Source organism: Emiliania huxleyi (assembly GCF_000372725.1).
Source record: "Emiliania huxleyi CCMP1516 unplaced genomic scaffold EMIHUscaffold_251, whole genome shotgun sequence".
Lineage (NCBI taxonomy): Eukaryota > Haptophyta > Isochrysidales > Noelaerhabdaceae > Emiliania > Emiliania huxleyi.
In genome coordinates this window covers 34,869-48,619 of record NW_005200161.1, presented here as the reverse complement: position 1 = coordinate 48,619, position 13,751 = coordinate 34,869, and the positions used below count along the sequence as shown (strand labels likewise).

Here is a 13,751-nt window from a genome sequence, read left to right as displayed (position 1 = left end):
CCAAACGGCGCGTAGCCGGTTGCTCTCGCGGGCAGGGCGGGTCGGGTTAGTGCCCACACCACTACGCTCTCGCCCTCTGTTCGTCACGGCTACGCCCTTACCGTGAGACGAGTGTAAGGCGCTCTGAGAGGAAAAGAAAGACGTAGTAGAGACGACATCGTCACACAGCAGGGGTGAACATTTGTCTCACGGGTGTCTCAAACACGTCTCTGAAGGTGGACTGTGCCACCCTTGAGACAAAGTGAGACTGTTGCTGTGACCAGGCTGAGACAACACAGAGATCGGTGAGAGTCTGTGAGACATTACTGAGACGCATTTGTGACACTGCCCCGGGGGGCGTTGAGACAGGGACGAAACACCCGTGAGACAGGGACGTCTCACCTGTTCGCCCTAAGTGCTGTCAGTGCTGTCGGGTGACGGGTGCTGTCGGGTGCGTGTCTGACATCAGAGGCGCTCCGTAGCTGTCGGGTGCTGTCGGAGCTTGTTGTGTGCGGTCTTGATATGTAGAGCGCTCCAACATACTGTAGTGTCCCTCCCAGCGCGAACGGGTCTCTAGACATATCATGTGGCACCTGTGAGAGGCTCATTCAGGGAACTGAATCCTTCTTTTTGAGCTAGCCTTCGATGTTATGAAACAAACGCAATCCTTCTTTTTTAGTGTCATTTCTTTTGCTTCTCGTGCCCGAAAAAGAAAGAAAACACACCAGCCTCTTGTAAAATTCTTTTGCGCTGTCGGTGTGTGCTGCTCGCCCGCTCGCGCCTCGCGTCCTGGCAGCGCGCTCAGCAAAACCCTCGGCGAAATGTGCGACCCAGTCATCGCCCTTCTCGCAGACGCGAGCGCCTGCGACATGCTTTCGGCAGAGACGGTGAATTCGGTTCCCGACATGCTGAGCGCGGCCGAAGCTGCCCTGGAGGAGGGCCGCGAGCTGCCAGAGGTGGCGCGGCTCCTCTTTTCGCTCATCTCGGCGCCTCAGACTCGCGGCTCAGCGCTCGACCGCGGAGGCGTCGGAACGCGTATGCTGGCGGCGCTTTGCAAGCTCGCAGCGCTGACCGTGGCGACGCAAGCGCGGGCGCAGGCCGTGGCGCTCTCCGCGCTCGATTTGGTGCTGCGGCCGGACGATGAGGGCGGGAGTCTGAGCTACTTCACGGACGACCCCGTCGCCACACACACGACCGCCGTGGTCCGCGCGCTCGGCAAGGCGTGCGCCCCGCCGTCGCCACCGGCAGCCTCGGAGCTGGCCATCAGCCTGCTGCGGCGTCTCGCGGGTGCGCAGCCCGAAGTGCTGCGCGCTTCGGCAGACGCTTGGCTCCCTCAAGCAGTGGAGCTCGCCCTTGCCACCGGACACATGGCAGATGCGCTGGGACCAGACCCGACGCCACCGGCAGACGGCGGCGGCGGCGGGAGTGGTGGGAACGGCAAGGATGCAGGCGGGAGTGGTGGGAGCGGCAACGATGTGGCCGTCAGCGATGCGGACGGCGACGGTGCGGACGGCAGCAGCAGCAGAGCGGGTGGCGAGGCCCGGCAGCGGTGCGAGTCGGCGGTGGAGCTCTTGGGCAGCGTGCTCCCGTGGCCGGAGCACGCGCACGCGATGCCGCTCTCGCTATGCTGGGCGGTTTGGGCGGTGGTCGAGAAGCCGCCCGCAGCCGGCCTGCCGCCCGCGCTGCTGCACAAGAGCAAGGACGGCCGCATCTGGCTCATCAAACTCTGGGGGCGCGGGACGCCCCCACACCGCGCCCCCACACGCCTCCGCCCGCTGGCACTCGCGCGCCCCACCGCCTCCCCCTCTGCCTTCAGCCACAGGGTCGTCGAGCCCACAGCCGCCCCGCACAGGCACGTCATCTCTCTCCTCGGCGGCTGGCTCGCCCACCCGCCCCAGCGAGAGAAGCTCAACCAGCTGCTCCAGCTCCCCACCGGAGCCTTCGTCGCAAAGGAGGGCGAGCTGCCCGCCTACGAGGCGCGCGCCCTCATGTTCGTCATGTGGCGGCGGCTGGTGGCGGCGTGGGTCCCTCCGGCAGACGGCCCGCTGGTGGGCGCCCCGCCCTCTTGCCCGAGCCCTGCCGGAGCGCACAGGTCCCGCTGATGGACGACCCCGCCAACGCGCCGGGCGACGCGGAGAAGCGGCTCGGCCTCCTCGTCATGCCGCTGCGTGACCTGTGGAAGAAGGAGGAGGCGGGCGGCTTGATGCGTCCGCCGCCCGACTCGGCGCGACTCGGCGCGTCGCACCTCGAGGCTGCGCTCCCCCCCCCCCCCCCGAGAGCACCCGAGATGAGCCGGGGTGAGCCGAGAGTAGGCGCGGCGCACCTCGAGGCTGCGCGCGGCTGGTGCGAGCTGACGCACCGCGCCATTCAGAAGGGTCCGCAGTTCAGAGTACAGTTTGATGCCCCTTGTCAGGTGCGAGCTGACACGCAGCCTCGCTCGACACGCTCTCTGCCCCGGGGGCGAGGGCTTGCCCCGCAGGCTGGGCATGTCCGTGCCACCCCCCTCCCCACGCCCGCCGACTTTGCCGTGCAGGCGAGCTCGTGTGGCAGGTTGCGGTGCGCTCCATGGCGGCGCACTGGCACCCGGAGCTGCGCTGCACATTCCTCGCGTGCGTCGACTCCTTCTTCCGACAGCACCCGAAGCTGACCGGCCTCTGGCTCTGCCGCGCGCAGGGCCGCCGCACCCTCAGCGAGCTGCTCTCCGCATCCCTCTCCTCGGAGGCGCAGACGCGATTCCGGCCCGCGCCGCTAGCCGCCGCCGCCGCCGCCCCGCTCCCGCCTGCTCTCCCGCCTGCTGCGGAAGCCGCGGCGGGCGGCGAGGCGGGCGGCGAGGCGGGCGGCGAGGCGGGCGGCGAGGCGGGCGGCGCGGCGGGCGGCGCGGCGGGCGGCACAGCGGGCGGCACAGCGGGCGGCACAGCGGGCGGCGCAGGCGACGGCGAGCCGACTCGCGCCCCGATCGAGCTCCAGTGCGACGTGTGGGTGGGCGCGCTCTGCGCGATACTGACGGTGCGAGGGCGACCCCGCCCACCGCCCTCGCCACGCGCACCTGCACACGCTCCCTCGCGCGCCTCGCCGCGCAGGCGCCCGAGGGAGAGACCGAAGACGAGACGCGCGTCTCCTCCGAGCCCTTCTCGCCCGCCACGAGCGCCGTCTACGCGTCGGAGAAGAAGTGCGCGCCCCGCCCTCCGCCCTCCGCCCTCGCCTCGACCCGACACACGCTCCAAGGCCAGCAAAAGCCCTTCCCGGAGCAGGCGCGCCTTGCGCGAACTGCTGCCTCCGATGCTTCTGGTCGACCCGGCGGCAGCGCGTGCCCCGGCCTACGCGCAGATGCGGCGGAGGCTGCGACGCTCGCTCTCGGCCGTCTTCGCCGCGTCGTCGATCGATCTGCTCGGTGCGCCGGCCGCCACTCTCGAGACTACTGACTCCCCCGACACTCCCCCGACACTCCCTCGAGCTCTCCTCGGTGCGCCGGCCGCTCCTCACTTCATCGCCGTGCCTCAGGCGGGTTGTGGATTGGGCGGGGCGAGGACGCGGTGCCGAGGCCAGGGGGCGGCCATCTGGCGCTCTCTCTCTCCTTCTGCTGCGCCGTGATGCGCGCGGGCGTCGCGCCGCACCCGCCCGCCGACTCGAGCCATCCGCTACCCCCGCCGCCGCCAGCTCCGCCGCCGCTCTCGGCGGCTGCGGCGTGGCAGCTGCTGCAGACAGGCACCAAGGCGCTCATCTCGCTCACCGACGGCGCAGCCGGCGCCTCGAGCACCGTGCTGCACGCCAACGGCACAGCGATGGCGGAGGACGCTCTTCACGCCATCGCGGCCGTCGTCGTGATCGGGCTGCGCCCAGGAGCTGCGCTGCTTGCGGCGTCGGCCGCTAGCGCTGCCGCCACTTCGTCTGCCGCCCCCGCCGAAGGCTCCTCCCCCAAGGATGGCGCTGTCTCGACCGCCGCCGCGCTGGTCGCCGCGTTGCGGCCGTGGCTCGTGCACGCGCAGGCGTCTCCTCCTCGGGAAATGCTGCCCCCGACCGAGTGGTTTCACCGCAGTGGCTCTCGCCGTAGGAGCACGAGCCGCTCTTGTGCGCGCTTGCCAACGCTGAGGGAAGTGAGATGGGTGCTGCCGCGCCGGCCGGCGCTCGCGGGGCGGAGGTTGATCACCGTGTGACTGCCGCGGCTTGGCCGCAAAGCACGCCGCCCGCCAAGCCTCCGCCGCCGTCGCTCGTGACCGCGGTGCGCGTCGCGTGGTGTGCGACGCTGGAGGCGCTCCCGACTCTCGGTACTGACGAGGATGACGGGTCGGCGGGGTCTGGCAGCGGCGCGCTCCTTCGCTCGATGGCGGGGGTGGTTGAGATTGCACTGCAGCGGCAGTCAGACGATGGGATCCGCGCAGCGACATGGAAGTGGTGCGCCGCGCCGCGAGCGCGTGCTGCGCGGCTTGCGTCGCTCGGGATTGTGGCCGCGGCGTGGGACGACGCAACGCTGCGCCATTTGGGCGTGTCGCGGTCGCAGCCCGTCCCTGTGCGCCCGCCGCCGCCCGCGGAAGGGGAAGTCTCGGCGAAACGGCGTAGGCTCCTCGATCCGGGCTGATGTGTCCTATTGTGAATGAGGGCCGTCTCGTTCTTTTTTTTCAGTGTCGTAGATTGAATCTCGAGTATCTCTTGGGCGGGTAAAATCTAAAAAACGAGGCCGTCCGTCGGCCGTCCCGCGTCCGCGCCGTCCTGTCGCCATGATCGCGAGCGAGCCCGTGAATCACCATCGCCGGAAGGCGGCAGGCGCACTCGTTGGAGTCGGCGTTCTTCTTTGCGGTGCGGTTGCTCTCTCTGGGCGTCAGCACTCGGCCAGTATTATCCGGGTGCCCGACGAGAAGTTTGAGCTGTTTGGCTACGAGATCAGCTTTAGCATGCTTCCTGACCTCTACGCCGGCTTCACGAGGGCATTGCCTGTGACCCTCGGCAACCTCATCCACTCCAAGCAAGAGGAAATCGCCGCAGCGCGCGGCATATTCGACAAAAATGACGAGTACAACGGGGGCAGCTTGGGAGACGGATCATGGGTGGATGCGATGAAAGAGTGCCAAAAAGCACGCGCACGCTCACGCGCGGACCGATAGCCGCTCGCGCCGGTCAATATGTTGCCGTTCACTCGCTGTCAATAGGCGCACTCGAAGGAGGACTGCGCGGCCGCTGCAGAGAGCACGGGCGACCGGCTTGATGCATCGACGGGCGCAATGGTGGATGCGGCAGGTAACGCAATTGACTCGTTCAATGACTACAAGAACGACAAGCAGGAGGCGGGGGAGGGGTACGTGATGGACGGCCAGATTCTCGATTGCGCGAAGGTGCGCGAGCACACAAACGATCTCCACACAACTCACAAGCCAAGCATTTCACGCTATTGGCGCCGCGTGCTGTAGGCGGAGAACAAGATGAAGTGCATGGGAGGGTGGGCCAAGGACAAGACTGGGCAGTGGGTCGGTCCTGGCGGGATATTTGATCAGGCAGGCTTCTTTGGGCGCTAAATACTGGTGAGGGGTTTCCCCTTCTTAGTTCTCGCAGCTGCCTGTGTGTACGGCTCTTCGATGTGTATCTCGGGTTCGATCGGGTGTCGCGCGTCAGACCGGTGACATCTGACAACGATCTGCTTTTGGGGCCTGGCCTGGGTCTGGGTCTCCCTTAGAGCGCAAGCACCGCCGGCGCCAGCAAAGTCCCTGGTCTGTCCATTGATAGCTTGCCATTTAGCATTTTCGCGTCGTGATAAAATAGTGTTGCTGTGTGTGGGTGTCGCCCGCGCCGCGGGCCGCTCGCGCCCTCCCTCTGTGATCTGTGATCACAGACACAGAGAGCTGTGAGGAATCCTCACACCCTCTCTTGTAATCTTTCGCTGCGCCGCTCTACAAGCCGGCCGAGCGAGGCCACCGTCGCCTCAAAGGCGTCCGGTGACGGCAGCTTCTCACGCTGTGGCGATTGCAGCGCGTTGCGCCAAATCATCCGGTGCCAGGTCGTGGCAAGCGCACGCTGTTTGGCCTGGAGGTCGGTGGCGGCGAGCACTGCCGACAGATTGGCGACGGCGGCACGCGGAACAATGACTGAGAAACTGTCCCAACGCAACTCGGGCTCGAACGCCTGAGCCACACGTGGATGCGCGCCGTCGTCCTGCACCAGCACCGGCACACAGCCGAGCACCGCCGCGTGGTAGACGCGCCTACGGCGAGGAGGGGTACCGCCTGGGGGCGTGGATCTCCGGCCGCCAGGTGCGGGCAGACGCGTGCACATTCCCCATCCCGTGCCGGACGGGCAGAGGCAGTACTGAGAAGCGAGGATCTCCTCGTTGACGTTAACGCGCCGCCGCGGCATCGACGGCGGGTAGTCGGTGGCGTACAGGCGAAAGCCCTCGGCGCCGGCAAAGGTCTAGAAGGGCACAGGTCCGACCGATCAGGGGCATGGGTGGTGTGGAAGGGGGAGGGAAGAGGGGGGCTTGCCTTGAAGACGAGCCAGCGGTGTCCAAACGAGTACCGGGCGATGAAGCCGTGCTCCCGCGCGCACTTCCTCTCCATCTCCCCAAGCGAGTGGACCTTGTCCGAGATCTTCCAGCAGAGGGCGCCGATGAAGAAGAGGCGCGTGCTGCGCCGGCGGTGCGCCGTCGCGACCGCCGCCGCGTCGCCCCAAAAGGGCGACTTCGCAACGATGGAGTGGACGAGCGCGCCCGGGACGACGAGGTCGCGCGCCGCCTCATAGCAGCGCTCCTCGGGCAGCCCTGGCGGGGAAGAGGAGGGCCGGCGGCGAAATCGAGGCTTTGGGGCAAGGTTGCTCGCAGTGAGGGCATGTGGGCGGGAGGGTCAGAGCTCGGCCGTGGCGGGGGCGTTGCGGATCCTGAGAGTCCGGTGACGCCGCCCCAGTTAATTAATCAATTAATTAGTTAATTAACCTGAGAGTCCGGTGACGCCGCCCCAGTTGAGCAGCAGCGACGAGGAGGCCAGCTCGTCGGCCAAGGAGCCCCACGGAGTCGCGCACGCGCCCGCGTCGCGGGCCACTGCCCACAGATGGTCCGCCTGAGAGCGGGCGGGCGACGCTCGCGCCGGCGCACACTCCAGATGGACGCTGGTCCGCGAGAGGGAGCGTGCCCCGCCAGAGGCGTTCCAGTAGGGCCATGCCTGCGAGACGTACCGCGCCGCGCGGAAGTAGACCTCTGGGTTCCCCCACGAGCCTTGAAAGTCGTACGTCGGCACAAAGAACAGGTCCGCCTGCGAAGCGTCGCTAGTGCGATGCCCCGACCCGAGCAGAGCCTCGTGGAAGAGCAGCGGGAAGCGGTAGTCGTACTTGCGTCCCGGCGCCTGGATGCGCCAGTCGAACTCGACCTGCGAAACGAGGAGCGCGCGGGGTCACGCGGGAGCTGTGCACGAGGGGTGAGGGGACCCGAGCTCCACCTTGAGTGCCAGCACGTTCATCCTCGCCTGAAGCACACTCCACGGTGTCGAGTGAACAGACACTCACGCGGCGATGTCGGGCGATTTGCCCGTGCTCTCCGGCAGCTCATACACGTAGATGCAAGGCCTGCGCAACAACGAGTCCAGTTGGCGTGTGCAGAGAGAAGGCCCGGGCAGAGGGGCGTGGAGCAGGCTCCGGCTCCGGCTCGCCTGCGCGAACAGCGTGGCCACTCGCTGGCCGTCGCCCCGAGCGCGCAGTCGGCGCCCCACCAAGGCGGCGTGCAGCGGCAGAAGCCCTTGAGGCACTCGCCCCGCCCGGAGCAGCCCTGCAGGCAGGAGTTGTCCTTGTCGGACTCCTCGCACGCCGCGCCGCGAAACCCAGCGTAGCAGCGGCAGGCGCCGCCCAGGCAGGAGCCGCGGCCGTTGCAGCTGCTCGGGCAAGCCGAGAGGGGCTCTCCTGTGCACTGGCGGGGCGGCGCGCCGAGCACCGGCGCCGCTCTCTCGGCCTTGCTGGCCTCGCACGCGGGGAGCTCGCACCACCTACGGGGGGGGGCTCGAGGCGTCGTCGAGGGTGTGTGCTGGCGCACCTCGCCTCCCTCCCTCGCTCGAGCACCAAGGCGCCGAGTCGTTCATCACGCAGACGTACATGCTCGGCCGCGGCACCGGCACCACCGGCACGGCGCACGTGGCGCCCCACCGGTACGGGCCGCAGTCGCACCGGCCGAGGGGCGCCGACCAGACGCCGTGGGCGGCACAGGCAGCCGCGGCCGCCGCATGCCGTCCCGGCCCGTAGTGCCACGCAGTGCCAGTCAGCACCGCCGGCGGCGCCGGGCCGGCGGCAGCGCTGGGCTCCGTCCCTCGCAGCCACTCTGGGAAGGGCGAATCGCGGCCGTAGAAGCCGGAATTCTTGCGCATGGAGAACTGATCGCGTGCGCGCTTCGAGATGGCGCCGGCAAAGGGTGGGTAGTTCCACGGCTGCGAGCTTCGGTTGCCTGCTGCCGGGCGCACACGGAGAATGCCAACCGGCGGCGGGGCGGCCACAGCCGGTGCCGGCCTTGCTGGCCGAGAGGCTGCCGACAGCTGAACGACAGCGTTCGTCGCCGGGCCGTTGGCGGTCACCACGCGCGGCGCGGTGGCAGGCTGTGGCCGGAGGCTGCCCTGCTTGCGCTTGGGCGGTGCACGCTGGTCAGGCGGCCTCCGGTAGAGCGAGTCGAGAGCGAGCACGATCGCAGCCAGCACGGTCAGGCCGATCGCCCTGCGTGGCGTGACTCGAAATAGCGTGGAGTCCATTCGCAGCTGGCGAAGTCAGTCTTGCCCAGCCATCGTTCCTGGAAAAGAATTTCGACGTGCGGCACCTCGGGCACACCCCTCTCCTTGAGAGCCCCACCTGTCCCCCTGATCGTCCTTCCAAAATCCTGCTCGTGCAGGTGGGGACCCTGTCCTCGTCCCATCCCTCGTTTGGCGTGTCTGTTTGCTTTCTTTCTTTCTTTTACACCCCTCTCCTTAAAATCCCTGTGTGGTGGCGGCGTGCCGTCCTCCCATCCCTCCTGAGTTGTCTTTTTTATTTCTTTCTTTCTTTCAGACGGGCGCGCACTGGCACTAATACAGGAAAAAACAAAAGTACTAATACAGGTAAACGTGGAAAAGAATTTCACGTGTGCGCGCACAACCCCGGGCCCGAAATCGCACAGTAACAGTGAGACATGCATCACGGGGATCGGGGTCGCAGGGAAGGCGAGCAAAAACCTTATTTCTCGCGCTCATCTCCGCCTCTGCGAGGCACTCCGACGGCGCAGGCGGCGGGAAGGCGGGGAGGGGCGGGGGCGGTGGCAGCGGGTGTCCTCGTTTGAGCGCGGAGGCTCAGAGCCGGAGGTTGGCTGGCTGAAGGATGGTAAAGGACCAGAAAGGCACGACGTCTAGGACATCGCGACAGACAAGACGCGCCGACTAAGGGACGTCCACGTGACACGATTGTGGCACAGAGGGTGTGATGCTGGAGTATCGACATTCATGGGGCACGGTGCAGGATGCGCCGTGCTAGTACACCGTGTGTAGCGTGTGTGAAGGGTAGCACAGGCGTCCGAATTCAGACGCCCCCCCCAGGACCGATGCTGAAGGCGTCGGGGATGTACCGTAGATCGCGACGCCTGTGCGGGCAAGGCCGAAGGCGGCACGAGGAGGGAGTAGTTGACATTCGAGAGTCGCCCTTGACGGAGGCGAGGCGCGGCGCGGAGCCGGAGAAGGCGCGGGCGCGAGGGCGCAGGCCGGAGACGGCGCGGGCGCGAGGGCGCAGGCCGAGGTCGCCCTTGACGGAGGCGAGGCGCGGCGCGGAGCCGGAGGTAAAGCTATGAAAGCTGAAGCGTGAGGCACTGGCTGTGCGATGTGAGTTGTCACTCTCGATGACGGAAGCGAGACTCGAGTACTCGACGGTGACGGCGGCGGCGACGGCGCTGGTGGCGGAGGCGCTGGCGGAGAGCTCGGCTACGGTGGAGGCGGCGGCAGGGCGCGCCCAGTCGTAGTCGAGGGCGGCGCAGGCATCTCGCGCGCTGGCCAGAAGAGCGCCGGCCGTGCGAGGCGAGGCAGCGCACTTGTCGGTGGCGACGCCTTGCTCGACGGTACAGCCGACGGCGACAGCTCTGGCGGCAGAGGCGCTGGCCGATCGCTCGGCTACGGCGGAGGCGGCAGAGCACGTCCGCTCGGAGTCGAGGGCGGCGCAGGCGTCTCGCGCGCTGGTCTGAAGAGCGCCGGCCGTGCAAGGCGAGGTAACACGCTCGAAGACGAAGTCGAGACTCGGGTCTTCGACGGTACAGCTGATGGCGACGGCGCTGATGTAGCAAATTCTGAAAAGGTTCCACCAGGGCTTGCGCGTGGCGGCGGCGGCTGGCGCCTTGGTTTGGGCGGCTGTGACTGGCGCCTCGGCCTCCGTTTGGGCAGAGGCCTCAGCTGGTTGGTTGGCCTTGTGGGCGGCGGCCTCGGCTGTCGCCTCGCCTCCACCTTGGGTAGTGGCCTCGGCTGTCGCCTCGGCCGACGCAAGGGGCAGCAGACGGCAACGGAGTCGGGCGGCGACCGGTAGACTCGACCGAAGCACACCCCCCCAACACGAGATGGTCCGCATCGCCGGTACCTTTGTTTTGGGCTGGGGCAGGGTGGGAGATTTGAATTTGAAGTTGAATTTGAAGTTGAGTTGCGCCGTGTCTCGGCGCCGGCGATGAAGTTGTTGATGGACGGCTGGTTTCCTGGCGGCCTTCCTGGAGGCCGTGCTGATGCAGAGGGGCCGGTGAGCGCGAAATGGCAGGCGCCGTTGATGGAGATGGTGTCGGGCAGTGGCACGTCGATGGAGATGGCGTCGGGCAGCGGCATGCTCGCAGGGACCGGTCCAGAAACGGCGACGGCGAAAGGGATGGTGGCGACGACGAGCAGGACAGTGAAAATCCAGAGGTCTCCGTGTAGGCTCGGGACAGACCACTCGGTGCTGACGCGAGGTGGCGGCCCGGAGATGTCACAGACGCCACTGGTGACGAGCTCGGCGGTGCGGTTGACGTCGCTCGTCTCGCGCCTCTTGTCGGGCGGGGTAGATGGTGACGGCGATGTGGAGCCGAGCAGGGACACGTGATCCGCGGCGATATCCGGGACGTCATCGGCCCGCTCGAAGGCAGAACCCTCGAGATTTGACGCGAATGCGGATGTCTCGAAGAGGATGCGCTCGGCCTCGATGAGCCACGAAGGTTCGGTGCAATCCTCGGAAGGGCGAGGGATGGCGACGCCAGAGGAGTGCTCGATCTCATCGAAGCCGGCGGCGGCTAGCTGAGCGGCGATGGCGGCAACGTCTTCCTCTGTCTCAAGCGAGTTGTCGTTCAAACTGATCTCGATTGAGCCGGCAAAACGGCTCGTCGAAAGCTCGCCCCCCTCGAGGGAAGCTTCTCCCCGGGGTGCCATGTGGACATCACAGACGGAGCTTTTGACGGAGCGTTGGTGCGACTCAGATCCGAAGGCGACCCAAGTCTTGACGCGAGCCACGCAAGCCGCCGCGAGAGCGCAAGAGGCAGTGTACCCTTTGCATGCGTAGGCTGTGAGAAAGCGGGCGGCGATGAGCAGGCCGCGGACAAAATTGATGGTGACGACAAAGATGGCGGTGGCGATTGGGAGGGTGACAGCGTTGGTGCCGTGCAGCATCAGAAATTCACGGTTGATCCAGAGCATAGCGGCGGCGCCGGCGTATGCCACGAAGTCCATGAGCACGAGGACTGCAGTAAGGACCTGATCTGCTGTAGGCTCTTCGTCGAGTAAGACGGTGTCGAGTGCGACGGTGGCCATGTCATCGCTAGACGCCGACTCGGAGGCCGCTCGCACCGGTCATGCGCGCAAAAGAATTTTGTCCACAACGACCTGGGCCTCCCTTGCGACCCAGCTTGCGGCGCTTCTGTCTTCTTTCTTTCTTTGGGCACCAGGCACCACGGGACCTGGAGAGATGTTGTTGTTTTGTTTTTTGCGGGACTGGCGCGCATCAATAAAAACAGGCACGGGATGGGGGTGGCCCGCGTTTTGGGACCGCGTGTCCGTGTGATTGGGACACGGGAAACAAACAAAACAACGCCGGAAGTTGGTTGGCGGCGTGCGTGTGTGTGGGTCAGGGCTTTAGGAACGCCATCACTGCTGAAGGAAGCCGGGCCGCCTCGCGCAACCGGGTGAGAGCAGCGCGGAGTGCGGGCTTCACGGCTGTTGCGAGCAGGTCGCTGGGGTTGAGCACGAGCTTGATGCACAGCGCAGGCAGTTCGCGCAGCTTGATCCATCGCATCTGCACGGCGACACCGAGAGCGGCCATCACATAGGGCAGCAAGTAGCGCTCTGCCTTTGACAGCACCTCCGACACAAAGCCGCGTGCAGCGCCGGGGACGACCGTCCGCAGCAGCCAGCGCAGCGCGCCGAGCAGCCTCAAAGCAAGCTTTTTGCCGAGGCCGGGCAGGGCGAAGAGCCTCCTTTCGAGCTCGTCGAGCGGCACTCGCCGGAGGGCGGGCACAAGTCGGCAAAGGGCGGAGTACAGAGGTCGCAGGAGTCGGCGCTCGAGCAGGCTGCGGAGGCCGTGCAGCCCGTTCCGAATCGGCAGCACGACATGCCACAGTAGCCACAGCGAAAATCGCAGGATCGCCGGGATCGAGCGCAACAAGAATAGCCGCAGGTAGAGCCAGTTCTCTTCCAGCGCGAGGCGGATGTTACGCTGCAGCATGAAGCCGCCGGCCACTGCGGCTGACACCATTGGCGCAGGCACAGCTCCGAACGGCGCCTGGCGGCGAGCCACCGCGGTGAAGGTCAACGCGGCGACCAGCGGAGACAGCGTGCGCCCGATGAGGCGGTAGTGTGCGAGCTCGGCCTCAGCAGCCGTTGGCTCGTCGTCCCACCAGTCATCGACTCCCAGGGCCTCGCTGACCGTGTCAGAAAGCCCATCCAGCGCCTCTTCCGCCGCCTCGAAGGCTTGTTCTGACAGGCTGTCTTGCTCCGCGCTCGTCAGGCGGGTGGCCCGGACGAGGCCGCGCGTCGTCTTTCCCGCGTTGACACCGAGGACGAGAGCTGGGAGGTGCAACCGCGGAACGTGCAGAATCCCGGCCGCGGCACCCAGGACAAGCGCCTCGCGGACGTAGAGGCGCACCCGCGGGATACCGACTATTGTGCGGCCGGATGTCAGGAGGAAGCTCACAATCTGAGACGCTTGAAGCAGGGCGAGGCCTCGCGTCCACAATCCCCGACCGTCGCCGCTGCCACCGTGGAGCAGCAGAGCGGCACCGAGAAGCATGCGAGAGAAGAGGAGAGCGAGACGACGTGTGCGCGCCCAGCCGACTCGATAGCCGAGGATGTCACGAAACATGAAGTTGGAGGTGGAGTCGGAGACCGTCTCGACTGCGTCCTCCAGGGACTCGCTCACGCGAGTGAGGTAGTCGTACCACTCGCTCGGGCTGAGGCTCGAAGCGAGGAGCGCCGCAACGTCGGAGAGGGACGAGGTGCGGGCCGTTGGCTCGGACTCACGCAGCTCGGTCGGAGCCCGTCCGCGCGGCGCGAGCGCTGGGCGCTGCGCCTGAGCGCGATGGAGCAGTAGGCAGAAGAGAAGGGCGCTCGGGCGAAGGCGCATGGGGACGTGCGGAGATCAGGGCGTGCGATTTTTCTTGCCGAGCTCTACCGGTGTGGGATGATGTGATCTGTGATCTGTAAGGGTCCGCCCGCAGGCGCATTTTGTATACCGAGGCGGTGCCCGGTGCCGAACCTGTCGGTGTGTAACACGCACTACCTCGGTCTGCACAGCATCCTCCCCCCCCCTCACCCAACCAGCTGAGACCGGCCCTCCGGGCAAGCATGCCTGTGGTGCGCTGG

The 13,751-nt window shown here is 66.8% G+C and overlaps 3 protein-coding genes across 3 annotated transcripts; 1 reads left to right on the top strand and 2 right to left on the bottom strand.

Annotated features, from left to right (window-relative positions):
- Positions 1 to 3,710: 3,710 nt before the first annotated feature.
- On the top strand, positions 3,711 to 4,633 carry EMIHUDRAFT_443577 (hypothetical protein). Its single transcript, XM_005777961.1, has 2 exons — positions 3,711 to 3,965; positions 4,031 to 4,633. Exons 1-2 carry the CDS (start codon positions 3,762 to 3,764, stop codon positions 4,553 to 4,555), a joined length of 729 nt encoding a protein of 242 aa, XP_005778018.1. The 5' UTR covers positions 3,711 to 3,761; the 3' UTR covers positions 4,556 to 4,633.
- A 1,056-nt stretch (positions 4,634 to 5,689) lies between these two features.
- Positions 5,690 to 8,154, bottom strand: EMIHUDRAFT_457504 (hypothetical protein). Its single transcript, XM_005777960.1, has 8 exons — positions 8,005 to 8,154; positions 7,602 to 7,931; positions 7,491 to 7,518; positions 7,392 to 7,418; positions 6,909 to 7,322; positions 6,540 to 6,710; positions 6,239 to 6,375; positions 5,690 to 6,169 (listed from the first exon to the last, which is right to left on the bottom strand). The coding sequence occupies exons 1-8, from the start codon at positions 8,037 to 8,039 to the stop codon at positions 5,824 to 5,826; spliced, it is 1,488 nt and encodes a 495-aa protein (XP_005778017.1). The 5' UTR covers positions 8,040 to 8,154; the 3' UTR covers positions 5,690 to 5,823.
- A 1,097-nt stretch (positions 8,155 to 9,251) lies between these two features.
- Positions 9,252 to 11,705, bottom strand: EMIHUDRAFT_237460 (hypothetical protein; the record flags this gene model as incomplete). Its single annotated transcript, XM_005777959.1, has 3 exons — positions 9,252 to 9,307; positions 9,498 to 9,538; positions 10,516 to 11,705. 3 exons carry the CDS (start codon positions 11,703 to 11,705, stop codon positions 9,252 to 9,254), a joined length of 1,287 nt encoding a protein of 428 aa, XP_005778016.1.
- Positions 11,706 to 13,751: the final 2,046 nt, after the last annotated feature.